This window comes from Macrobrachium rosenbergii, chromosome 25 (genome assembly GCF_040412425.1).
Source record: "Macrobrachium rosenbergii isolate ZJJX-2024 chromosome 25, ASM4041242v1, whole genome shotgun sequence".
In the NCBI taxonomy this organism is placed as follows: Eukaryota; Metazoa; Arthropoda; class Malacostraca; order Decapoda; family Palaemonidae; genus Macrobrachium; species Macrobrachium rosenbergii.
Genome location: NC_089765.1, coordinates 43,500,099 through 43,527,291, shown reverse-complemented (window position 1 = coordinate 43,527,291; position 27,193 = coordinate 43,500,099). Strand labels below are relative to the sequence as shown.

The window sequence follows — 27,193 nt, the reverse complement described above, 5'->3', positions numbered from 1 at the left end:
CAAGACAAGTAAGTTATGATGAAAGAATGTCTTTTGAATGGTCAGTTATGTTTTGTCACAATATATTAATTTTTGGGCACTTCCATATTATAACATTTACAGACACAAACCATGCTGTTAGGCAGTATGTTTCATTATTCCCAACAAAGCTCTGGTTAACCAGAACAGTGCACATGATTAGGAAGCTGTGCTGGAGATCTCTCGTAATGAACCATAGACCATCCATCAAGGAAGCCAGTGGATTTTTAATGTTTTCTTTTATGTTCTCCAACCTTTATTTGCATACCTTTTCCCTAATTGAGTAACGCCAGATATTATTCTCATATTACTGATGTGGGTTAGTGGGATTAACTAGTGTTTGTTTGTTTGTCTAATCATGGGTCTTATATTTTGAGTTGATTTCCTCACAGAATTTTGAAGTAGAGTATACTGTAGTGTTTTATCTTAAATCTGATTTTATTGCTAGATTTTCCCACAACTTTTGAATTTTTATTTTTTGCTGAGTATTGTTTAGCAGTGCTAATCAAATTAATGAATTGTTTATACAGTATTCACAAGTACTGTATATGCATGGCTAATGAAGTATACCTTGAATTTAGTTTTTTTCTGATTTAAGATATTGGGTTGCAGTTAAAAAGTATACATTGCTTTTGATTGATTTATTGCAGAAGTGAACTTCTGTAATAGAGGATCTAGTATTAATCATTACAATACCTTAGTAGGTAATTGCAATTTGAAAATGTCAGCAGTGTACTGTAATTACAGTCTAAATTTATATTTGAAAATTATAGACAGTAAGTTGTTTTATTGGTGACCAGTATGTAGACTCTTGCGTTTTTGATCCTGTTAATTTCACTCCCGGTATTTTGACTCCCGGTAAAGTGTAATCCGGTTTCATTAACACCTGGTAATTTGACAGACAAATAAACAAATAGCTTATGTAAGAAGCATATTTTTTTGAAATAGCTTAGGGCAGTTACCTTATTTAGGTAATGGAAATGACATAATTTGATTGTTTAGTAAGTTAAAGGCTTAGTTTATATATTATTTTTTTAATTCAAGTATATCAGTAACATTTAGCAGTTGCATCTGAGCTCCTGGCAGTATGGAGACATTTTTTATAACCATGTCTCGTACCATTCAAAGCACCCGTGCCGTAAAGAAACTCATATACAGTATGACTTAAATTACATTCATGAAAGGCAGAAAACAGGCGTGCTTTGCAGCTCTTCACTTCACACTTCCTAAAAATTTGCGATCCATCAGCGTTTGTTTTCTGCCTTTCGCAAATGTAATTTAAGTCATCTACGAGTTTCTTTCCCCTACAAGTGCTCTGAATGGTATGAGCCATGGTTGTATAAAATGTCTTCATACTGCCAGGAGCTTGGGTGCAGCTGCTAAATGTTCCTTATATACATGTACTTGAATTAAAAAAAATATGTAAACTAAGCCTTCAACTTACTGAATAACCAGATTGTGTCATTTACATTTCATAAATAAGGTAATTGCCTTAAGCTGTTTTAAAAAATTATGCTTCTTAAATAAGCTATTTGTTCATTTGGGTGTCAAATTACTGGATGTTAATGAACCCAGATTTCAGTTTGCCGGGAATGAAAATACCAGGAGTGAAATTACCGGGATCAAAATTCTAGGAGTCAAAATACCTAGAACCGTTTTATTTATAGCAGAAATGAACACGACATGAATTATAGCATTGTTTTTGTTGTAACTGGATGATAAATATGGTATATATATCATAATGCAGTACTGATTATGCTCAGAGCACCCTGAAAAAGTGAATTATTTGCTAATCGTGGAAATAACTTTCCATGTTTGTTGCAGAGTTATTCCAAAATGACAAGATAGATTCATTAACTGTTTTTTTATATTAACTGCCGGACCATGCACACATGGTAATCCAGTTTGACTATTCCATTATCATTTGCAGAAATACGGGTAGGAGTAAGTTCTCTGCAGAATATTGGACAAAAATTAACTGTGATTTTTTTTCATTTTATTAGTTTTCCCATATGTTGGCAGGAGTAGGCACAAAAAATGTTTGAACAAACAAACTATTTTTAATCCATGAAGCCCTGCAGCAGGATGAGGACCAGGGAATTGAAATTGGTGAAAGTATTAATTTTTCATTAGCTTCCATAGGAGATACTAGTTAGGTTAGAGGATTCACGGATAATTATCTATCAATACAGAAAATTTAGTTGTACCAAGATTTTCAGTAGAAGGAAAAAGAGACTCAAGCAGAAAGTTAGGCATTAATTGGAAGAGGGGAGTCCTCAAGACTTGAAACTTCCTTTGCGTAAGCTTGTGTCAGGTAGAAAGCCCAAGAGCAATAACATAACTTTATTTATAAAAGCAAATAAAGATGAACACCAAGTGAGCAAGATGTACTGTCGTTTAAGAGCAACAGTACATATTGCCATGCAAAATTGGTATTAGTATATGGGAGAGAATTTTAGGGTTCTAACTGATGGTTTATTGAGTTATAATTTAATTTCATTGTCTTCAGCCCAATACATTATAAGTGAATATAATTTTCATGGGCTCTGACAACAGATAAAAATACTGTATTGGTATTATATGTTTTTCAGGTGTTACTTCTTTTAAAATTGTAGTTAGAGATCAAATATAATTAGAGAGAAGGTCTTCAAACACGAGGAAATATAGTGTTCCATCCTCTTAAGTGATAAGGTATGCCTCAAAGCTCAGATCCTTGAAACCAAAGCATGAGTATATCCTCACAAATATAGGAATACTGTACAGAGGCTATGTAAGAGGAAATGGTATTTATTCCCTTCTAAGAAAGGTTGGACCAGTAAAATAACTTGAATGACTAAAGATATATAAAACAGAGAGGAAACTTGGGCAATTTGAACTTTGCATATTATACAATTAACATAGATAGATTAATGATCTCATTTAACATAGGTAGATTAATGATCTCAGTAAACATGGAGGATTGAAGAGGTGGAGAAAATAAAGTTGCAGATAGAAGGTGGCAGGCTTCATGGTTATTTGGAGACTTGATAACAAGAGCTTTGTCATCTTGTTGGGATAATGTTAGTAACAAACATGGATAAAACTTATCTAAAGGTGTTTTCGTGGTATTACAGCAGGATTTTGGAGTTTTTGTTTTTAAGTCTCTGATTTTTTTAGCTTCCATGCAACATAAGGCCTAGCTTTTGTCATGTAGTTGCAAAAACAGCTATGCTATAGAAAAATGATTTTTCATTCAGTGGAAAAAAATAATTTTTCAGTATGTCTAATAAATTTTATAATGAAAATTGCCTGGATGATAACTTCAGGTGTAGTTTTCATTACTGCTAGTAATATACCTGTAAAGTTACTTATGAATGAAAATCACTGTTTCATATAAGTAAATTACCAAGTAATTACATAACTATAGTTTCTAACTTGCACGGCAGCCTTTTATTTAAAAAACAGCAGTAGCATTTCGATTGCTTAGCGTAGGTGACAAACCCCGCCCACTAACAGGAGTACTGGAAACGACTTAGCAGATAACCTCATTCTGTTTCTGCTGGCTCTCCAGTAAACATCAGGTGTTTGCAGCAGCTTTTGTTCATTGGTTTTCTGTTGAATAACTGGATTTCGCTGAAGTATTATCGCTTATTTCGAATAGCCTTCAGGTTTTGATAGCTTTCAGGGTAAGTTTTTCTATTTTTGTTATTATTATGTCTGATTCAAGTTCATCTAGTTTTCACTACTGTAGCAAAGGTTGCAAAACCAAATTGATCAAGTCTTCATATGACTCTCATACAATTTGCAGTAAGTGTAGGGGCAGTAATGTAGTAAGGAGAAAACTTGTACTGAATGTAATGATTGGCCCGAGTGCCCGGTGCCAGCTCCCGAGTGCCCAGCGCCAGCTCCCGTGCCCAGCGCCAGCTCCCAGGCACCTGATGCCAGGTCCTCAAGCACCCAGTGCCAGATGAGCATAATTGGAAGGTATTTAAATCTCACCTAGACAAGTTAGAGTCTCCAATCCCCAAATCATTGGGGGTTGGAGACCAGTTCTCAATGTAAGCGCCCTCAATCTCTTCATCTGGAGGACAAAGTTCAAGATGAAGACGAACCAGTCAGTCCTTTCATCCATTCACCAGGATAACCTTGGATATGCAGGACACATACCTCCGCATCCCCATCCATCTGGACTCCAGGAAGTATGTAAGGTTTGTCTTCCAGGACAAAATCTTCCAGTTTCTGGCTCTTTGCTTTGGCCTCTCCACAGCACCTTAAGTGTCCACTCAAGTCCTCGCTCCTCTAGTAAAATGGCTTCAGGTAATAGGCGTAAATGTCAGTCTATATCTGGACGACTGGCCTCTTCGATTCCCTTCAAGGGAAAAGTGCACAAAGGACTTGAACAAGATTCTTCTCCTCACTCAGGAACTGGGCATTATCATCAACCTTCAGAAGTCCCAGTTGGCCCCGTTGCAAGAGATCTATTTGGGGATGAGTCTCAACTCTCAGACTTTTTGGGCTTTTTTGTCTGCCAAGAAAATCGCCAGCTGCTATCAGACGGTCCGCAAGTTTCCAGCCCTTTCATCTTCCTCAGCCCATCAGTGGATGAGCCTACTGGGGACTTGGCCGTCCATTGAGACATTCATCAAGTTGGCAGGCTTCATGTGAGAGTTTTGCAATTCTACCTCAAAGCCAACTGGGACAGGGAAACACAGCCAGACACCCACGTGTTTCCCATAAACCTGGATATCAAGTCAGACCTGCAATGGTGGCTGTCCGAATAAAGACTTTTGGAAGGAAAGTCCCTTCAATCTCTGAGCCCAGACCTAGACTTCTATTCAGACACCTCGGATCTAGGTTGGGGAGCCCTCTTGGGGAACCGGAAAGTTTCCGGGACGTGGTCCCCAGAAGAACAGAGCCTTTACATCAAAGTCAGAGAGCTGAAAGCAATTCACTTAGGGCTTCAGTGCCTCTTGACCCTAGTTCACAAGAAGACTGTGGTAGTCCATTCAGACAGTACCACAGTCCTAGCGTACATACGAAAGCAAGGTGGCACTCACTCATTTTCTGTCTGCCAGACAGCAAGAGGCCTTGTACTGTCAGCAAATCAAAATCGAGTGATTCTAGTCACTCGGTTTACTCAGGGCAAACTAAATGTTCTGGCGGATGAACTGAGCCATCGGAAGTAGGTCCTTCCCACTGAGTGGACCGTGGATCCCCTGGTCTGTTGGGATCTGTGAAAACTATGGGGCAGGCCAACATTGGGCCTGCTTGCCACATCAAGGAACCATTGCTTTATCTCTTTTGTTCTCCAGCCCTGGACCTTCTAGCATGGGCAACAGACACCATGCTGCAAGATCGGTCCAACTTGGACCTCTACGCCTTTCCGACCTTCAACATGTTCAGGGAAGTGCTGAACAAGTTTCGTGCTCATCGCAACGTTACGATAACCCTAATAGCCCTGTTCTGGCCCATGAAATAATGGTTCCCAGACCTGCTATGATTGCGTGTGAACTTTCTGAGACTCCTTCCCCAAAAACCATGTCTACACAGATGACCTCACTTCAAGAGATACCACCAAGGGTTGTCCGCTCTTACTCTGACAGGCTTCAGACTGTCTGGCAGCTTGTCAGAGCGAAAGGGTTTATTCAAGACGTGCTGCGGAGGCTATCGCAAGATGCAGGCATCAATCTTCTAGCCACATATACCAGGCTAAGTGGGTGATTTTCCGAAGCTGGTGTCTCAGACACAATGTCTCTCCTTTTGAGACAACTGTGTCCCAAATTGTGGATTTCCTCCTTTACCTGAGGAGATCTAGGAGCCTCTCGTCCTCCACCATTAACCCTTAAACGACTGTTGGACGTTTGAAACGTCGTCCAAAATTGTCTGTCGAATGCCGAGTGGACGTTGCAAACGTCGACTGAAAATGCTTTTTTTAAATATTCGCGGAAAAATAATTGTAGGCCTAGTTTTGGAAGATTTCAAATCCCGCCTCGGCGGATGCTGGGAGTTCACGAATCCAGCTGTTGTTTTGTTTCTGGCGTCACCCAGACGCGAATGCGCTAATTTCCCCATCTCGCATCAGAGCATCAGAGCAGCACCTTGGGAGCGATATTTTGACGCAGGCGTGTTTTGTTGAACTTTTGCGAGTGTTAGCGTATTTGTGCTGCAACAGAACGTTTGCAGAGATGTCACAAAGGCGTCAGGACCGTGAAAGGCGCATACTGCCTGTCGGAAGTGAGCGCGTGTGAGGCGAGTTTTAGACTGGGATGCTGGAGAAGGACCCAGCATCCAAAGTGAATTACAACATTCGGTCAACTTTGACTCGACCGAAATGATCGAAAAACGCATCCGTAAGCCATAATTATTACATTCGAGTAACAATCAATCATTTACCTTCATTTTGCAACAAACAGAAAGTCTCTAGCACAATATTTAGGATTTTGGTGAATTTTTGAAAAAAAATTTTCCTCCACTCCGCGCGCGCGAACTCCGCTGAAAATCCTGTCATTTCTTGCGTCAGCTTGCTGTAATTTTTTCGTCGTTTCATATTATTCGTTACATAAAGTGTTATACATCAAAATGTGCGCAATTTCATGTAGAATACAACAAAATATATATCATTCCTTTAGCTCTTCACAGTTTTTTTAATATTTTCGCCGAAATCACGATAACTGACAAAATTTTAACATTCGGTCAACTTTGATTCGACCGAAATGATCGAAAAACGCATCCGTAAGCCATAATTATTACATTCGAGTAACAATCAATCATTTACCTTAATTTTGCAACAAACGGAAAGTCTCTAGCACATTATTTAGATTTTTGGTGAATTTTTGAAAAAAAAATTTTCCTTCGCTCCGCGCACGTGTACTCCGCTGAAAATCCTGTTATTTCTTGCGTCAGCTTGCCGTAATTTTTTCGCCGTTTCATATTATTCGTTACATAAAGTGTTATACATCAAAATGTGTGCAATTTCATGTAGAATACAACAAAAAATATGTCATTCCTTTAGCTCTTCACAGTTTTTTAATATTTTCGACGAAATCACGATAACTGACAAAATTTTAACATTCGGTCAACTTTGATTCGACCGAAATGATCGAAAAACGCATCCGTAAGCCATAATTATTACATTCGAGTAACAATCAATCATTTACCTTCATTTTGCAACAAACGGAAAGTCTCTAGCACAATATGTAGATTTTTGGTGAATTTTTGAAAAACAAATTTTCCTTCGCTCCGCGGGCGCGTACTCCGCTGAAAATCCTGTTATTTCTTGCGTCAGCTTGCTGTAATTTTTTCGCCATTTCATATTATTCGTTACATAAAGTGTTATACATCAAAATGTGTGAAATTTAATGTAGATTACAACAAAAAATATGTCATTCCTTTAGATCTTCACAGTTTTTTTAATATTTTCGCCGAAATCACGATAACTGACAAAATTTTAACATTCGGTCAACTTTGACTCGACCGAAATGACCGAAAAACGCATCCGTAAGCCATAATTATTACATTCGAGTAACAATCAATCATTTACCTTCATTTTGCAACAAACGGAAAATCTCTAGCACAATATGTAGATTTTTGGTGAATTTTTGAAAAAAAAAATTTTCCTTAGCTCCTTGCTTGCATGACTCCGCTGAAAATCCTGTCATTTTCTTGCGTCAGCTTGCCGTAATTTTTAGCCGTTTCATATTATTCGTTACATAAAGTGTTATACATCAAAATGTGCGCAATTTCATTTAGAATACAACAAAAAATATATCATTCCTTTAGCTCTTCACAGTTTTTTTTATATTTACATTGAAATAACGATAAATAGAAAAAAATCAACCTTCGGTCAACTTTAACTCGATCGAAATGGTTAAAAAATGCAATTGTAAGCTAAAAAACTTACAGCCTAGTAATATTCAATCAATTTCCTTAATTTTGGCACAATTGGAAAGTCTCTAGCACAATATTTTGATTTTTGGTGAATTTTTGAAAAAACTTTTTTTTTATGTCCGCGCATTACGAATTCATGCATCATTTTGTGATAATATTTTCTCTGTGTTGCTTTAATCGTTTTACAATCTGTTATATACCAAAATCATTGCAATTTAGTGTACAATACAACTAAAAAAATTAACTCATTAGCTTTAACCGTTTTTTCCTTACAGCGATTTGTATACAATTATATACGAGTTTTTTTTTCGCTGTCATATATTCCAATATTTATATATGATAATGATATTTTTTTATTTCTGATGGTTGCATACTAAACTTCAGGCAATGAGAAAAAAGGAGCCAAAAATGAACTCTTAATCTTGAAAACTAAGCGCTGTGATTTTTGAAAAAACCTTTTTTTTTCCACTTGGCGCTACCTCTCGGAGGCCGCCGGCATACGGGAGACGTTTTTGAAAATAGGGCTTCGGCGTTAAAGGGTTAAGGGGTTTTGAGCTATGCTTAGCTCATTGTTTAAGCACAGGGACCTGGGTCTTTCATCAAATCCAGATCTTAACGACCTCATCAAGTCCTTTGATACATCCAAGCAAGGGAAAGAAGATCCAGTCTCCTTGAACTTGGACGTAGTGTTGAAGTGGCTGGCAGGTCCTTCTTTTGAAACCCTATGTTCCTCTTCTTAGAGAAACCTTGCCTGGAAGACTCTCTTCCTTGTGGCCTTGGCTACTGCTAAACATATTAGCGAGATCCAAGCCATCGATAAAAGGGTAAGATTTTCATAAGGAAACACAATTTGCTCTTTTGCCGTTGGATTTTTAACCAAGAATGAGAACCCATCCAAGCCCTGCCCCTGTTCTTACTCCATTAAGAACTTAACAGACATCCTTGGCTCTGAGGAAGAAGAGAGAGTTCTTTGTCCTGTTAGGACTTTGAGTTATTACCTGAGCAGGACCGAGAAGATCAGAGGGCCATCCAGTAACCTCTGGTGTTCTGTCAAGAACCCATCTTGTCCTCAGACTAAGAATGCATTGTCCCTCAAGGACTTAATTTCTGAGGCGCACTCTCTCAGATGCAGGAGGACATTTTGCCTGCTTATAAAGTGAAAGCTCATGACATCAGGGCAGTCTCTACCTCATTAGCTTTTAGGCACAGTATGTCCCTCACTTCCATTCTGCAGTCGACCTACTGGAAGTGTGAACCGATCGTCATGTCTCACTGTTTGAAAGAAGTTGAAATAGTGTTTGAAAATTGCAATACCTTGGGGCCATTATCAGTGGCTGGCATGGTATTGGGGGAGGAAGCATAGGAATCTCTCTTTTTCTCCTATCTCTTCGCCTTGAAGTAAGGTGTCAAGTTTTGGGGAGCCAAGGGGTACATTGTACCTGGAGTACCCATCAGTCTCAGTGGATGGGTTGTGGTGTTTTTAAGCGTAGGTGACAACGTTGTCTGGTTGTTTCTTATATTGCTACTGCACCCAGGGCAAGGACACTTGTATGTGCTTTGCCAGCAATCAGGCCTATCCTCCGTCATTAGGCTCCCACTTAAGTAGAGGACCCACAACTCGACTGCCGTGCCATTACAGGTTAAGATGAGCACCAACCAGAGGCAATATTCACCTGCAGTAGCTCTCTTACCAGGTAAGGAAACAAGCATTGTTTCAGTGCTAGCAAATTTTCTATTTCAAAGTCATTGCCATGCCTTAATGTTTTGGAATAGAATATGTCCATGGATCCTACCCCCATTCAATGGGAGATTCAGCTATGTACTAATTACTTGGTAAGTTACTTATATGAACTAAAAAGTTTCATATATATTTACCAAGTAATTACAGAGTTGGAGCCAGCCTTCCTCCCTGCTCATGGACATAAGGGCACAGACAGAATGTTGTTATCTGCTAAGTCGTTTCGAGTACTCCCGTTAGTGGGCGGGGCTTGTCACATTGGTATACAACTGAAATGCTACTGTGATTTTTTAAATAAAAGGCTGCTGAGCGAGTTAGAAACTATAATTACATAATTACTTCGTAAGTATATATGAAATTTAATTTTATTATGAAAATATCATTTTTATGGAAAGTTATATGTATTTTGAACTACACGAGTTTTGAAGATCACAGAGTAAAAGTTAGTTTAGTATTTCAGTACTACTTTTAAAATTGCAGTACAGTTTCATAATTTTTTATTTTTATTGATCATATGTTAAGAAATGACACAATACTACTGGTACATTATAGTAATCTCAGCATGAAAAATGGGTGGGCTGTACGATATTTAGTAATGTGCAACACTAAAAAGAAATTTTGTTACGGCATTGGATGTTTTAACATTTTAAGGGAAAAAATGGTATAAAGTGTTTTCTTGGGGTAATTATATCAAAAGTCTCATAGCTTTATTGATACAGTATCTAGTTGTTCAATGCTTTGTTGTTTTGTTAACCTGGGCATTTTTATGTGGTATAGTAATGTTGATGTTGCATGTAACCCATTATTTATTTTGGTCATACATACCCTCTGTCATAAAGCTCAATAATTTTTTTGTAGATTTACTTATGATTTTATTATTTTATGTTTTCCCCATGCCACTACCAAGTATGTTGATTTTTTGTTTTTTCCTATATTTTGCTTCCTTTTTGTCTAGCTTTATAATTTATGTTTTGTATGTTGCGTTACTGACTGGCTGTCCTGGGTGGCGGTTGTTGTTGTGGTGGTGACGGGATCTAACTAGCAGCTACCCCCGAACCTCCCTGCATCTGTGGCCTCCAACCCTTCCTTTCACCAGCAGCGTCGTCACATACCCTCAGCCAAGAATGGTTCACTCCCCACTGGCCGAGCATCTCCGAAAAATGGTCCTCTACAAACATTCAGAAACCCTAACAATGGGTCTGTACCCTCACCTAAGGTATCACCCAGTAGCTCTGTTTCCTCCTCTCAGTCTTCCCTAAGTATGGTACCAGGTCCTGGATCTTTGCAAAGAAGTCACAGTTCTCTGTTAGGCTTAGGTCATAGAGGGACCAGGGGATCACTGCCAGGAATAGGAAGTTCATCCAAGAGTGTGATAAGTAGTGGGAGAGGAAGTAACTCAAGGGGTTCACTTTCGTCAAGTAGGAGTAACATTAACATTGTGGGTGGGAATGGAGGAACACCAAAAGGCCAACATCAAAGATGGCCAACCGGTGGAGTGTCACACTCACGTTCCTCTGGCATGGGATCATTACAGAAGAAAGAGGGAATCTCAGGTGGAGGTGGTCAGGAAGCCTCTTCGCTCCCACATTTGTTGTCCAAAAGGTTGACAAGCTCAACCACACAAACCTCTCCTGTGCCTTCACCACGCCCATCTCGGAGGTCTTCTCATAATGCCACTGGAAGCAGCGGCTCCAGCCATGCTGGTGGAGTAACTGGTGGGAGTGGCAGCAGTAGTGGACATCACCACCACCACCATCACCATCACAGACACCAGGGGTCTTGTTCACACCATGCAAATGGTGAAGCAGGTGGTGCCAGAAGAGTCCGGCGAAGTTCTCAGTCCTCACAAGGATCATCTCTCTCATATACTCGTCCATACAGACAGGTAACTCATAAGAGAAAGAAATAGTGCTTCTGATCATTTATAGAGATTATTAGGTAGGCAATAGAAGCAATGGAGATTAGATTTCATGGTGGCACATTCATGCAGATAAGTTTCATCATTTATTAACAAGTCATTTAAATTCCTTAAAAACCATGGTTCATATTTTTTTTTCATTTTGTGGAATGTATTGCTCTAAATTAGTATTTGCTTTGGACACTGTTCATTTTGTATCCAAGTATTCCCCATACAGCATATACCTTCTTGAAACCTGATTGGGTGAAAGCATGCAGAAATTTTTTTGAATATAATTTTTATGTGACATCCTTTAGATTGTTATTGGCATTGTCTATTTCTGAGAAATTTGTTAATTTCATGTCAGCCTTGCAAAAACCTGCATTTCCATTATTATTATTATCAGTTTAAAGGCAAAAATTTTTGTTGTTCCGATGTTAACTCCAATTGTTGTGCACATGTTAATACCATAAGCAAAGTCATATTTTTGGAGATAATCTTCACAGGAGAATGTTAATTTTGAAAAGTTGTGAGTGTCTTTTTGCTGCTGTTTCACATTATTTCTGTAGAAGTGTAAGATTGTGACACATAAGCACTGTAAATTATGCCACACACAAGTACATTGAAGCACCTAGGTGAAGATTGTCACATTATCGAAGATTTGGCTTACAGAAAACCCTTACTAGAGTTGCTTCCTGTCTTTATCTTGGTAACTAAACAAAGTTCTGTACTTTGGTATTTGGTAAACAAAACTTTTAACTATTTAACCTTAAGAGACTTGACATAATTTTTTCTGCCTTGTAACTTATTATGTGTGATTCTTTTAACTCATTATGTGAATAATTGCCTGTACTCCGTAGGTATGTTAACTTCTTTAGAGTACATACTGTAATTGGGTTTGTGATGTCTGAATGTTCGCTGTACACTAATATCAGCTGTTTCCTTTAAATAAAAACAGAAATTGAAGCTTTTAAGAAAATACATGTGTACTCTATATGTGAATCTGATTTTGTTATTCTGAGTGTAGTTTCGTATATATAATCATTTTTGCATTATTCCCTTCTTTACTAGGAATCTGGAAGGTCAAGCGACAGCTCAATGTCTCAGAGTCGCACATCTTTAGAGGGTTCTGGATACAGGTTATTAGAATCTCCACGTGGTACTTCTGGCGTAAGAGATTCCAGACGAGGTGGTGGTTCTAGTTGCCGATCAGGAGAAAGCAGAATTAAAGATGGAGATTTGTTGTCCCCTCGTTCACCAGAGTCTGTTTCTTCTCACTCCTCTCCAACACATCCCCACCAAGCCTCTCCTGCCACACCATCTTCACATCGCCGTGCACATACAGATTCTCGTGATTCATCCTCTGGTAGAGTGAAAGGAAACCTATGTCCTGATTTTTCTCATCTTCAGATTGCCAAGCAACGTAGCTTTGATGTTACAAACTATCCAAAGCGTTCAGAACTGAATCTTGATAGGCCAAGAGAAATGGCATTGTCTCGCAGCTATAGTTTTATGTCAAGGCCTCGATACCATGATGAGGATGGGATGCATGAACGTTTCTTAATTGGTGCTATGCGATCAGTGGAATCTACACCACAGCCTCGACGTCGACAGAAAGGTCTTGATGCTGTACCTGGTAGTCCAGACTCCCTAGGTTCACATGGCTATCTCAATTATCGCCAAAGATCTGATAGCTCTGGTTTAGAGAGCCTTGCTACCCCCATGATGCATAGGAAGCAACGTTCTTTGGAATCTGGAAAGTCAAGATTTAAAATGGATCTACGCTCTAGTAACAGTGCACATACAAGGCTTATAAATTCTGATTCTAGTCCAAGTCCCCCTAGTCCCAAGCATGAATTTCCACCATTTAATTATGAATCTCCCCGAGGACAAGATAGTGGAGCATCAACCTTAACTGACAAGGATACCAGGTCAAACTATGGACGTGGATCTGCTGACAGCTCACCCCATTCCCAGGTGGACTCTGGGTTGGTGTCAGGGACAACAGGCAGTCGAGGTTCAGTAGACAGTAATTCGCGACGTGCTGACTCTCGCCAGACAACATTAGATAAAGAAACTGCTAAAGGTTCTGCAACTGACAGCTCAAGCAAAGCCTCTAAAACTAATAATGAGCGTGACAGTCGGCGTTGCAATCATCGACGACATCATCACTGTAGTAAACACAGAGGTCCTCCATCTGGAACAGCTAATACCACCAATGCTACCACTGTGACGACAGATAGTGATCGCAGCGATACATTACAGAGTAGTAGCAGTTCACAACAACTTGTAAATACTGGTAGTAATAATAGTCAGAACCACAATTCTAGCTCTGGGAGCAGCAGTACGACTAAACAAATCAGCCCTAATAACAGTAAGCAGTTTAGCCCCAATAATGGAAGTAGCTCTAATAATACCAAACAGCCCAGCCCCAGTAGCACTGGGAAGTCTGAAAATAGTCCACAGCATCGTGACTTAACTCACTTGTATTCAAATCTTGATTATGTATATGAGCAGCCAGTTTACCAGTACATCATGGAACAAGCAAAACTTACAGGTAACTGTTGTTGCTCTTCTAACTCTTTTCCATTAATATATTGAGTTTATAAGTCAGCCATTGACTTTGGTATAGTGGAGAATTTAATTTATTTAGGACTTATATAAAATTATCTGTAGGGGTTTAGCATATTACTGTGACTAAACTAGAATTATTTTGAAGGAAGTATGTCTTTTAGAAGACAGTCAGGAATTTTGTTTTATTCAGCTATTATTTTTATATAAACAGAATATGCTTTTTTTTATTTTAGCTCTGTAACTATTTCTATAACATATGTCTTAGATGAGGAATGTAACTTGCTGAGTTGTGTGACCAGGAAATACAAATTTTAGAAACTTAGTTGCCAGATGGGCTACTTTAATAAGGGACAATATTCTATTGCATTATCTTGTATAATTTCGATTGTGTGAACTAAAATAAGAAAAATTAGACAATGCACTAGCAAGTAAATTTATCTCCATAAGGAATCAGAAGAGAAAAGATCTTTTAAATAAAATACTGTAGTTTGCAGTAAGTGCCGTAAATTTATTAGTCAAGAGGCACACAACTACTACTGGAATTTTAGGTTAATGACAGTTGTACTTCACTTGAATCATATACAGTAGTATAATGAACTCTGAAAATTTAATGAGTAGTTTTCCCATTGTACAAATGACTATACTGTACTGGCAATTTAAATGTTTTAAATACTTGTAAATGATATTTTTTTCTTTTACAGTGCGTGAGAAAAATGAACATTTTTGCTAACTTGTGGAAGGTGATTGGGGTTAGAAAATGTATTCAGTTTCAGGCATTTTACTGTATTTGTAAAAGATGTATGATCTTGTGCAGGCTATCGACTTGGCGATCCATTGTATGAAGATGCAGACTCCTTGCATAGTGATGATGACTCCGGAGGTCGCCATGAAGACAGTGATGATTTTGCTGATGATGAAGGCATGTCAAATGCTGATTCTTCATCACAGGTAAGTTAGGTATCTTTAAAAAAAATTAAAAGTCTAATATACAAAAAATATTGCATGGATTAAAAAAAACATTGGTTTTTACAGTACTCTACTGTATATTCAAAGTAGATTTGGAAATCACTGTTGGTGATTTCTAGGTAAATGCAACTTAGAGTTCAAACATCAAAAACTGTGATCACTACTAAGTTAGAGGAAGTACAGCAGGATAAGAGAATGAGTTGTGACTGGAGTGTACCTGTAGTATGATTGAATTTTGCAGACATTACAGTACAGATGGGGGATAGTAAATAGAAGCTGCAGAAAGTATGAAGGGAGGTTGTAAGTGTTTGCAAAAGGAGAAAATTTAAAGTTACTTTGAGCAAGAGCAAAGTTGTGAGTGCAAATGGAAAATAGGAAGAAGGAACAATAAATGGAGTGTGGAAAAGTGGAAAAATGGATGGTGTGGCATTATTAGCACGAGCATTGCTTGTATTATTCTGAGGGCAATGAGTAGGAGGAATGACTCTTGCTTGACATACAGGGAAGGTTTTAGGCATCCAAGATTCTCAGACAGCAGCTATTTGGTGCACAGCCAGTGGACAATGGATGTGAATTCTTGTCTTGATGGAATGGTGCCATGGGTCACTTTGTACCTGTAGTGTCTCCTGATGGGGCCTTCTTGGACATGGCACAACATCTGCTTCGAAGGTGTGGTAGTCATTTCAGCATAGATCCTCTGCATTCTAGGACAGGGCATAAAAATTATACCACATTTGTCTTTTAGGGGGTCATGCACAGTGGGGAGGGGTTGTGTCATATTTGGAGGATTTCTGTTTTCTTTTTCTTATAATAATACAGTAAAAATATTTATGGTCTGATCTGGGTGGACGTTTTTGCATGTCTTCCATCTATGGTCCTGAGAGCATGTTCAACATCCTGATGTTTAGAGCTCATTTGTAGCCCGTAAAATATATTAGTATGGGATTTTTTGTCCCACAGTTAGGGTGTCGTATATAAAATATTATGCTGGTTAAGGTTTACCTAGATGTCACAGCAAACATCCCAGATGGTCTTATTTTTCATACACCTTAGCACAAACTAACCACTTTTTCTACATGGGCTGAGAATTATTTTAGTGGCCCTCATTAAAAAGGCAGACCCTCACTCCTTTCCTAAGACTCGACATACAGAAGGTGAGTACATCGTTAACAGCAGGGAGGGTTTGTGTCATATTTGGAGGATTTCTGTTTTCTTTTTCTTGTAATAATGATAAGATTTATGGTCTGATCTGGGATGGTCGTTTCTGCATTTCTTCCAGCTATATTCCTAAGAGCACATTCATCATCCTGATGTATAGAGCTCATGTGTACCCTGTAAAAGACATTAGTATGGGATTTTGTGTCCCACAGTTAGGGTGTCTCATATAAAATATTACACCTGGTTCAAGCACTTAAGGGTTACCTAGATGTCATGGCAAACATCCCAGATGGTTCTATTTTTATTACACCTTAGCACAAACTAACCACTCTTTCTTAAGTCGCATGACATCCAGAAGGTGAGTACATTGTCAGCTTCCTTCGAAACTGTTTCCTTTGAAGAAATCTTTGAGTGTACGGAATGGTCATTATAGACATTATTCCTGAACTTGTGAAGGTGCAATAATCCTGCAGCTAAGACCTGACATAATTAGGTAAGTCACTGTAGAACCACAATGGATAATACATTTATGGGCTTGTGCGTTTCCTTTTCTTTATTGTCAGACCCGAATTGGGTATCCAGAATAAAGAAACTGTTGATAACTTGTGACTTTACCTTGAATGAAAAATTCTTGAAACACTATTGCCATGAGAGTGGTGGTCATGCTGAGATATTGCTGGGGAAGGCAAAATAATCCTGCAGCCAGACCCAACATAATTAGGCAACCCACCTTCAAACTACAAGAATAATACATACTTGCTTGTGTGTTGTTCCCTGTTCTTTATTGCCAAACCCTTTGGTATCCGGAATAAAGAAAATTGTTAATAACCCCTGACTATACCTCGGACCAATAATTAATCTGAGTTGTTGGGATTTATTGATTAGTAGCAAAGCCATTTTGTCACCTGTCAGTTTCTTTTGTAAGCTCCTTTGAGGATGAACAGTGGCTACGCTATCAAAAAATGTATTTTTTTTTGTAGGAAAAACCTATTTTTATATAAGTAACTTACACAGTAATTACTTAGCTAAGAGTTTCTGCTCGACGGCAGCTTAAATTTTGAAAATTCGCAGTAGCACTACTCTTGTTTATGTAGGTGACTAGCCCCACCCACTTTCAGGGTAAGAGGGAGGAACAACTCGGCCAAGAGCTCAAATTTGTTTCGGCTTTCTTAAGACCACACACGGTGTTAAGATGCGCAAGTGAATTTGAATTCTTTGGTCGAGATCTTCCCTGCTGGTGAAGTATTTTTGACCCAGTAGCCTTTGGCATTGATTATTTAGATAGCTTCTCAGTTAAAATCAACATTGGAGACTTACTGATTTTTGACTTTAGCTCTTCTAGTTTTCGGTATTCTGCAATACTTGATTGACTAAAACTTCCTATGACTCACAAACCTGTCCCCTACATGCAGTACACAAGGTATGTGAGTCATAGGAAGCTTTAGTCAAATATTGCAGCCTGTGCTGCAATACCAAAAACTAGAAGAGCTAAAGTAAAAAATCAGTAAGTCTCCAGAGAACTAGTCCCAATGATGATTTCAACTGAAAAGCTATCTAAATAATCAATGTTGATTTGACGTGTGAGGAGTGCAAAGAGTGGGATGAGAAAAAATGGAAAACTTTAGCTTCTCACCTTTCTAAATTAGAGAGAGACCGTACAAGGAAAGCTGCTTCTAGAGCCGAAGTAAAACCTTCAGCTAGCCAGGGTTTTAATCCAATGTCTAGTAATGTTGAGGTGCCTGTTGTCTCTTCTCCTGCTAAATTAATTTCTCCCATATCCAGTCCTCCTCCAATTCCACCTACTCCGTCTCCTGGCTTCTGGACTCCCAGTTTGGACCGCTACACCAGCCTTGAGCTTTTGACTGAAAGTTCAGTCTGGGAAGTTCTTTAGCCCAAATTGGGAAATCTGTGCACTTCCTCATGGATAAATTCAGTGAGAAAAGTGCTAGTGCAAGTGAAGTGATAGTGGAGGAGGTGGCTGCCGGTCCCACCGACTCTCCTAGGCGAAGGTCACTGCCATACTCTCCCAACCCCGGGGGGTGGCATGCTGGAGGCCCAAGGGAGGTCGGTGGGGTCTGCCCATGGGTAGTTGCCCCTTTAGTCGCATCTGTTGCGTTCCAGGTTGCAACAAAAGACAAAAGTCGTGCCCTCTGAAGAGGCACTCTTCATTCAGGGATCGGTCCCCTCTACTACCCAGCAAAAGACTTAGAGAGCTTTCTTGTATCCCCCAGCCATCGTGCAGTACTTGGGACAGCCCCAAGTGCCTTTCCCAGTCGGAGCGCCATCCGGTGATGCCTGGATTGTCGTCTGCATCTTCTAAGCACGCAAGAAATTCATCTAAGCATGCCTCTTCTCGAGAGTGCCCGCGCTCTTCTGCTGGTCACTCTCTTTTTGGAAGCGAGCACCCGCTAGTGGTTGAGCGCCCAGGTGTTACAGAGTGCACAGCAGTGACAGAGTGCCCAGTAGTGACAGAGCACCCAGTAGTGGCTGAGCGCCCGGTTGTAGCCGAGCTCCCACTGGCAGTCAAGTGCCAGACAGCGCCCAAGCGCCCATTGGCTCCAGAATGACGTAGTGCATCTGATTGTCATGCAGTTGTGGATAACCCTTTGTCACCTAAACGCCCTTCTTCAGTTGGACTTCCAGTTATTTTGGATCGCCAACCTCCAATCCCTGTTGTTTCGGCTTCTTCATCCAAGCTTTCGCCTCTGACTTTGGCTGGTCTATCCTCTTCAAGTACGTCTATTGCATGGGCCCACCTTCTGCTAAGGAGCTAGATCCTTCTTTGGCCCCTCTTCAGAGACAATTGGATAACATATTGGGACTCCTACAGAAGGCTTCTTCTGCGCCAGTAGTCACCCCTGCACTTTCCCCTGTTTCTTCGGAAGAAAAAGAAATGGACCAGGAGGAAGTTCCATCGGCTTATGCTTCCTTGCTTAGATATTTACTTCAGAACTTCCCAGATTTTTTTGCCCCAGCAGCTCCTGCTTCTCCAGCTTCCTCTTTCATGATAAGCGATCAGCTGACAGGTTCGAATAAACTACCCAAGATAGTTCTTTCGTCTTCTTCCAAGAAGGCCTTGTTGGAAGTAGACAACTGGTTAGCAGAGAAGGGGAATCAAGGTAAGGCATCCTTCAGCATTCCACCCTCTCGTTTATCTTCCAGAAGATATCAGTCTTTCACTACTGGAGAAGCCCCCTCCTTGGGAGTGGCTGCCTTCCAGGGGGACTTCTCCAGTCTTACTGACTCGGCCCGAAGGTCTGCCTTCACTTCTGCAAAAATTATGTTTTCGGCCCTAGAGATTGACCATTTGCTTAAGAACCTTTTTAAGGTTCTTGGTTCTTGAGGTTCTTAGCTTCATGGACTGGTCCATCAGAGCTTTAGCCAAGAAGATCTGAGATTTTCCCGATCTTGTGGATGACATTGCAGTAGATTGGCACAGCGTGCTTTCTTGCGCCAACAAGGCCTTCAGGGATGGTTCTCTTGAAGTGGCCTCGTTGTATGCCATGGGCATACTTAAGAAGAGAGAGCTGTGGGTCTCTTTACCTCTAAGGGCGTCATGGCGTCCCACAAGTCAGTGCTTCTTTTCTCTCCCCTTGATGGTCTCCACCTGTTTCCCCAAGCAGCAGTAGAAGAAATCGCCTCCCACCTGCACAAGAAGTCAACACAGGATCTCCTTGCCCAGTCGGCTGGAGGTCCCAGGGATTGGGGCACAGCTACCTCCAAGTCGGCTCTTCCCCTTCAGTCACAGCCCTTTCAAGGTGCCCGTCAAAGGTCTCAGTCTAGACTGCAAGGGATGGTTCACTTTGCCTCATGAGCTACCAAAAGATCCTCCTCCAAGCCTGCCGCTTGAAAATGATGATCCAGTCCATGTGCTTGTAGGGGCCAGACCACCTTTTTTGGAAAAGGTGGAAGGAGAGAGGGGCAGAGCAGTGGGTAATCCAAGTTTTAAAGGAGGGGTATTGCTTACCCTTCAAAGAAAAGCCTCCATTGGCCAACACTCCCATCGAATTAAAGGCCTATTCTGTAGGATTGGATAAGTTTTTGGCCCTATCGGAGGAAGTCTCTTCCCTCCTCAAGAAGGGAGCGAAAGAGGTAGTGGAAGTTGCCGATTCCAAAGGGTTTTACAACCGATTGTTCATGGTCCCCAAGGCCACAGTAGAATGGAGGCCAGTCCTAGACGTGAATGCCTTGAACAGTTTCATCAAGAAAACAAAGTTCCACATGGAGACGACCCAATCATCCATTCATCAAGGGGACTGGATGATCTCTCTAGACATGAGAGACATATACTTCCACATTCCCATACATCAAGATTCAAGGAAGTACTTGAGATTTGTCTTCGGGAACCAGTTTTTTTAGTTTCGGGCTTTGTGTTTCAGGCTATCAACAGCCCCACAAATTTTTACTCGAGTACTCACCCCAATGACCAAGTGGCTCCACTTGCTAGGAGTCAAGATATCTCTCTACCTGGATGACTGGCTTATTTGCTCTCCCATGAAAGAGAGGTGCATGAAGGACCTTCAAAGGAATCTACTGACGCAGGATCTGGGGTTGTTACTGAATCTGCAAAAATCCCAACTGACTCCTTCTCAACAGATTATTTGAGGATAAGGATAGACATTCAGACTTTTTGGGCTTTTCCATCCCCCAGAAGAATAGAAGACTGCCTGACAAAAGTCAACCTTTTCCTTTTGCTCCAAACATGTTCAGCCACTCAATGGATGAGTTTGCTAGGCACTCAGGCATGCATGGAGCAATTCGTGAAACTGGGAAGGTTACATATGAGACCGTTTCAATATTTCCTCAGAATCAGTTGGGATCGGAAAATAGAGCAAGATGGGTGTGCATTTCCGATAACAAAGGAGATCAAAGAAGACCTGTGGTGGTGGAACTCCGCAGACAGGTTGCCAGAAGGGATGTCTCTCTGTGTTGTGAACTCCAACCTAGAGTTCTTTTCTGACGCATCGGATCTGGGTTGGGGAACTCTCCTGGGGGGCACAGAAATTCAGGGGTTTGGTCCCAACAGGAGAGAAGCCTGCACATCAACTTGAAAGAGTTGAAAGCAATCTTCCTAGGAGTTAGCAACAAGAAGGTGGCGATCTGCACAGACAACATCACAGTGTTGGCATATATATATAAGACTTCAGGGAGGGACCCATTTGTTCTCCGTCTATGAGATGACCAAGGATGTGCTACTTAGGGCGGACCAAAACTGAAAACAGTTAATAACTCGGTTCATTCAAGGGAAATGCAGTGGGATTGCAGACAAACAGTCTCCACAAACAACCCCCCGCCCCCCCCAACAGAGTGGACTCTGGACCATCAGGTTTGTTCTGACCTTTGGAAACTATGGGGGGAGCCTATGCTGGACTTGTTCGCAATGTCCAGAAACCATCGTCTTCCCTGTTCTGCTCCCCGTTTCCAGACCCATTAGCATGGACAACAGATGTGATGTTGCAGAACTGATCCAATTTGGACCTGTATGCCTTTCCTCCGTTTTGGGATGATCAGCCGGGTGCTCAGGAAATTTCACTTGCACCAGAACGCCAGGATAACTCTAGTAGCTCCCTTTTGGCCACAAAAGGAGTGGTTCTTGGAGCTGATCAGACTCCTTGTAGACTCCTGTCGGCCATTCCAAGTCTGCTCAGACAACTCCACTTCAGGAGGCTCCATCAGGGCATATCCTCTGACCCTGACAAGATTTCGATTGTCAGCAGACTTATACAAGTGAAGGGCTTTTCTAGAGTGGCGGCAGAAGCTATCGCTAGATGCAGACGTAAGTCTACTTACAAAGTCTACCAGGCTAAGTGGGCAGTCTTTAGACTTTGCTGTAAAAGATGAAACATCTCGTCTTCTAAGACGACTTTAGCACAAGTAGCAGACTTTCTGTTGTACTTAAGATCTTCCAGAGGCCTCTCTTTCTCAACGATAAGGGGGTATAGTTCCGTATTTAGTCATAGAGGTATAGATATTTCTACGAAGCAGGACCTCTCTGACCTGATCAAGTCATTTGACACGACCAAATGTAAAAGAGAAGAGACATGTCCTTGGAACCTGGATGTCCTCTGATGGCTTATGAGTCCCTGCTTTGAACCCATGCGTTCTTCCTCACTGAGGGACCTTACTAAAAAGACTTTGTTTTTAGTGATCTTAGCTGCGGCTAAAAGGGTTAGTGAAATCCACATGATGATAAAAGGACTGGATTTTCCCAAGAGGATGCAGTGTGTTCCCTTCTCTTGAGTTTTCTTGCAAAGAATGAGAACCCGGCGCAACCCTGGCCTCGTTATTTTACTATTAAAAGTTTATCTGACATTGTAAGGGCAGAAGAGGAAGAGAGTTCTGTACCATGTGAGAAATCTAAGATATTATCTTCAGCAAAAAGAAAAGATCAGAGGTCCAGTAAGTAATTTGTGGTGTTCGGTGAAGAACCCATCGCGGTCATTACAGTATCTAAGAATGCACTTTCGTTCTTTTTGAGAGATCTCATTGTGGAGGCACACTCCCAGATTAATGAAGATGATTTACCTGTCCTAAAGGTAAGAGCCCTTGATGTGAGGGCATTTGCTACCTCTGTAGCTTTTAAACATACTCTTTCCCTTTCTTCAGTTCTACAGTCTACATTCTGGAAATGTAAATCAGTAAACATAATGCATGACTTGAGAAATGTAGAGACAGTCTATGAAAAATGCAGTGCATTAGGACCTTTGTCTGTGGCTGGCGTAGTGTTTGGTGAAGAAGTGTAGGGAGTAATCCTTCCTTTATTTAATATCTTCGCCTTGACTTGGGGTGATTGAGTCCAAGGGGAGCCTTGGGGGTTGTACCAGGAGTGCCCACCAGTTTTTTTAGTGTCGGGTGGTGGATTTATGTGTTTTTAATTGAAAGGTGTAGGTGACTGTGTTTGTTTTTTCTGGTTGTTATGTTTATTGTACTTTGCCCTGGGCAAGGGCAAAATTGTTTGCTTTGTTGGAATTTGGAAATGTCCTTCATCACCAAAGCTTATGTTGATACTTCGTCAGCAGTCAGACTACTCCTTTGCTGCGAAGTACCCACTTTAGTAGAGACGATCCTGGCTATACCACCATGCTGCTACAAGGTTGAGATGATTGCCAACCAGAGGCAGTATCCACCTGCAGCAGCTCTCTCACCAGGTAAGAAACAACATGCATTGTACCAATGCTAGACCATTTTTTTTCTGTTCTCAAATTCATTAATTTTATTAATGCTTTGGGGTACAATATGTCCATGAATCCCACCATCTGTCAGTATGGGTAAGTTACCTATATAAAAATGACATTTTTATGATGAAATAAAGTTTTATATATACTTACCTAGTAATTATGGGTGGAGCCCACTCTCCTTCCCTCACATGGACTTGGGGCATCAACAAATTGAGCTCTTGGCTGAGTTGTTCCTCTCTCGTAACCCGAATAACCCGAAAGTGGGCAGGGCTAGTCATCTACATACACAAAAGAGTAGCAGTACCGTGAATTTTCAAAATTTAAGCTGCCGTCAAGTAGAAACTCTTGGCTAAGTAATAAAAGGGTAAGTATATATAAAACTATATTTTATCATAAAAATGTGATTTTTGGTAGCTGCTGTGAGTCCTCAGACCCACCCATTTTCCCTGATGAAAAGGTATGGGTGTGGGATGAATATTTATCTTGCACAGACCTGGCATGTAATGAAGATGATGCTGACTTGTTGTCACATCTGTATGAGTATGACGTAGAGCCTAGGTAATCGTAGGACAGGAGATAGAGCCCTCCTGTCCTGAGTCCTTTATATTCTATCACTGTGCCAACAAGCACTGTTCTGGCTGAAACCAACTATAAGAGAATTCTGTGGGAGCCCTGGGATGACCATGAGAATGTAGCTACTTTGAGGACGAACAGCGGCTACCAAAAAATATGTTTTTCCTATGTCTAAAGCCATTTTATCAAATGGAAGGCTACAGCAATAAAATATCAACTAATACATTGAACAGATGCCAGTTAACAGTAGAGGTCACATTGATGTCATAGGAACCAAATAATAATCCTTGGAACCACTTTACCCTTCAACATCTTCACATGTATACCAGTATGTCTTCCCTCTTAATTCGTTGTCTTGACTATATCTTACCAAAACAGGAAGAACTGTCAGACTACTTTTGTAAATATTTCCTGCTGATCCAGCTGTAATTTATAATGAAACTTGCGTGCAAGAGGGTACTCTCCCCAAATAACAATTTGCTTGTACCTCATTTCAGAATTACTGCCAATGCTAGTAATACTGTGCTGTAGTAAGGGTTCCCTGTGATGAGAGATGGTTACCAGAAGGAAAAAATTATTTCTCTCATTTGTTGATTACTGTATTCTCAGCTAACAATGCACCTTTCCAGGTACTGTAGTACAGTGTATTAACCCTTAAACGCCTATTGGACGTATCATACGTCGACTAAAATTGTCTGTTGGGTGCCGAGTGGACGTACCGTACGTCGACTACAAAAAATTTCAACCTTCGGTCAACTTTGACTCGACCGAAATGGTCGAAAAACAAATTGTAAGCTAAAACTCTTACATTCTAGTAATATTCAATCATGTACCTTCATTTTGCAACAAATTGGAAGTCTCTAGCACAATATTTCGATTTATGGTGAATTTTTGAAAAAAACTTTTTTTCTTATGCACGGGCGGTAACTCAGCCGAAAATTTCATAAATTCTTTCGTCATTTTGTCGTAATTTGTGCACTGTTCTATATTAGCCGTTACATAAAGTTTTATATATGAAAATGTGCGCAAATTCATGTACAATACAGCAAAGTACAACCCATGGTTGTAGCTTTTATCAGTTTGGAAATATTTTCATATAAACCACGATAACTGCCAAAATTTCAACCTTCGGTCAACTATGACTCGACCGAAATGGTCAAAAAACGCAATTTTAAGCTAAAACTTTTACGATCTAGTAATATTCAATCATTTACCTTAATTTTGCAACCAATTGGAAGTCTCTAGCACAATATTTCGATTTATGGTGAATTTCTGAAAAAAACGTTTTCCTTACGTCCGCGCCAGAAATTCTTTCGTCACGTTGTTGTAATGTTTGCACTGTTTTATATTAGTCGTTACATAAAGTTTTATATATGGAAATGTGCGCAATTTCATGTAGAATACAACAGAAAATAACTCATGGTTGTAGCTTTTATCACTTTTGAAATATTTTCATATAAATCACGATAACTGCCAAAATTTCAAGCTTTGGTCAACTTTAACTCGACTGAAATGGTAAAAAAACGCAATTATAAGCTAAAACTCTTACATTCTAGTAATATTCAATCATGTACCTTCATTTTGCAACAAACTGGAAGTCTCTAGCACAATATTTCGATTTATGGTGAATTTCTGAAAAAAAATTTTTTTCCTTACGTCTGCGCTCGGTAACTCGGCCGAACATCTCAGAAATTCTCTTGTCATGTTGTCTTAATGTTTGCATCGTTTTACATTAGTCGTTACATAAACTTTTATATATGAAAATGTGCGCAATTTCATGTAGAATACAACAGAAAATAGCTCATGGTTGTAGCTTTTATCAGTTTTGAAATATTTTCACATAAATCACGATAACTGCTAAAATTTCAACCTTCGGTCAACTTTAACTCGACCGAAATGGTAAAAAAATGCAATTGTAAGCTAAAACTCTTACATTCTAGTAATATTCAATCGTTTAACTTCATTTTGCAATAAATTGGAAGTCTCTAGCACAATATTTCGATTTATGGTGAATTTTTTAAAAAAACATTTTCCTTACGTCTGCGCAGTAACTCGGCCGAACATCTCGGAAATTCTTTCATCTCGTTGTCGTAATATTTGCACCGCTTTATATTAGTCGTTACATAAAGTTTTATATATGAAAATGTGCGCAATTTCATGTACAATACAACAAAAAATAACTCATGGTTTTAGCTTTTATCGGTTTTGAAATATTTCCATATAAATCACGATAAATAGAAAAAATTCGACTTTCGGTCAACTTTAACTTTCGACCGAAATGGTCGAAAAACTGCAACTGTAAGCTAAAACACTTACAGTCTAGTAATATTCAATCAATTAGCTTCATTTTTCAACAAACGGGAAGTCTCTAGCACAATATTTCGATTTATGGTGAATTTTTGAAAAAAATTTTTTTACGTCCGCGCATTACGAATTCATGCATCATTTTGTGATAATATTTTCTCTGTGTTGCTTTGATCATTTTAAAATTTGTTATATACCAAAATCATCGCAATTTAGTGTACAATACAACTAAAAAAAATTAATTCATTAGCTTTAACCGTTTTGCTTACAGCACGATTTGTATACAATTATATACAAGTTTTTTTTTTCGCTGTCATATATTCCAATATTTATATATGATAATGATATTTTTTTCATTTCTGATGGTTGCATACTAAACTTCAGGCAATGACAAGAAAAATGAGTCAAAAATGAACTCTTAGTCTTAAAAACTAAGCGTGCTGTGATTTTTTGAAAAAAACTTTTTTTCCGCTTCGGCGCTAACTCACCGAACGCCGCCGGCATACAGGAGACGTTTTTGTAAATAGGGCTTCGGCGTTAAAGGGTTAATATAAGAGGTTTTACATTTTGCAGACACAAAACAGTTTAGGAAAGACTAATTCAGGGAGACCTGGCATTTTTCATAGCCCTCTTGTTTTGGAACTGTGAAAGGCAACCCTGTTTGAGTTCCATAGTTGTATTCCAGAAACTCTCAAGTGAATGGACTTAATTAAAAAGTAATGCATTCCCATTTTCACCCCAGTTCCCTTACAATCTTTTAAGTCTAGGGCTATAATTTACTTCATGCTCCTCCCTCTTTCCCTGTTTTGTTCCAGTGGACTTGTTGTTAGAGCTGTGTTTTGAATGTCTTAAGATTTATTGTTAGCCCTAGATGGCCTCTAAAAGGCAGGTCTTCTGCTTGCCTTGTTATTGCATTTGTAT

The 27,193-nt window shown here is 39.8% G+C and overlaps 1 protein-coding gene across 29 annotated transcripts in view; it reads left to right on the top strand.

Moving 5' to 3' along the window:
• Positions 1-27,193, top strand: part of RhoGAP93B (MyTH4 and RhoGAP_KIAA1688 domain-containing protein RhoGAP93B) — a 617,058-nt gene that overhangs the window by 533,392 nt on the left and 56,473 nt on the right. For 11 of the 29 annotated variants that reach the window (XM_067127509.1, XM_067127522.1, XM_067127521.1 and 8 more), the window contains 3 exons: positions 10,665-11,507; positions 12,591-14,076; positions 14,908-15,041. In XM_067127509.1, the coding sequence (XP_066983610.1) occupies positions 10,665-11,507; positions 12,591-14,076; positions 14,908-15,041 (2,463 nt within the window). The remainder of the gene's footprint in view (positions 1-10,664; positions 11,508-12,590; positions 14,077-14,907; positions 15,042-27,193) is intronic. The other 18 variants (XM_067127530.1, XM_067127526.1, XM_067127525.1 and 15 more) reach the window with 3 other exon arrangements.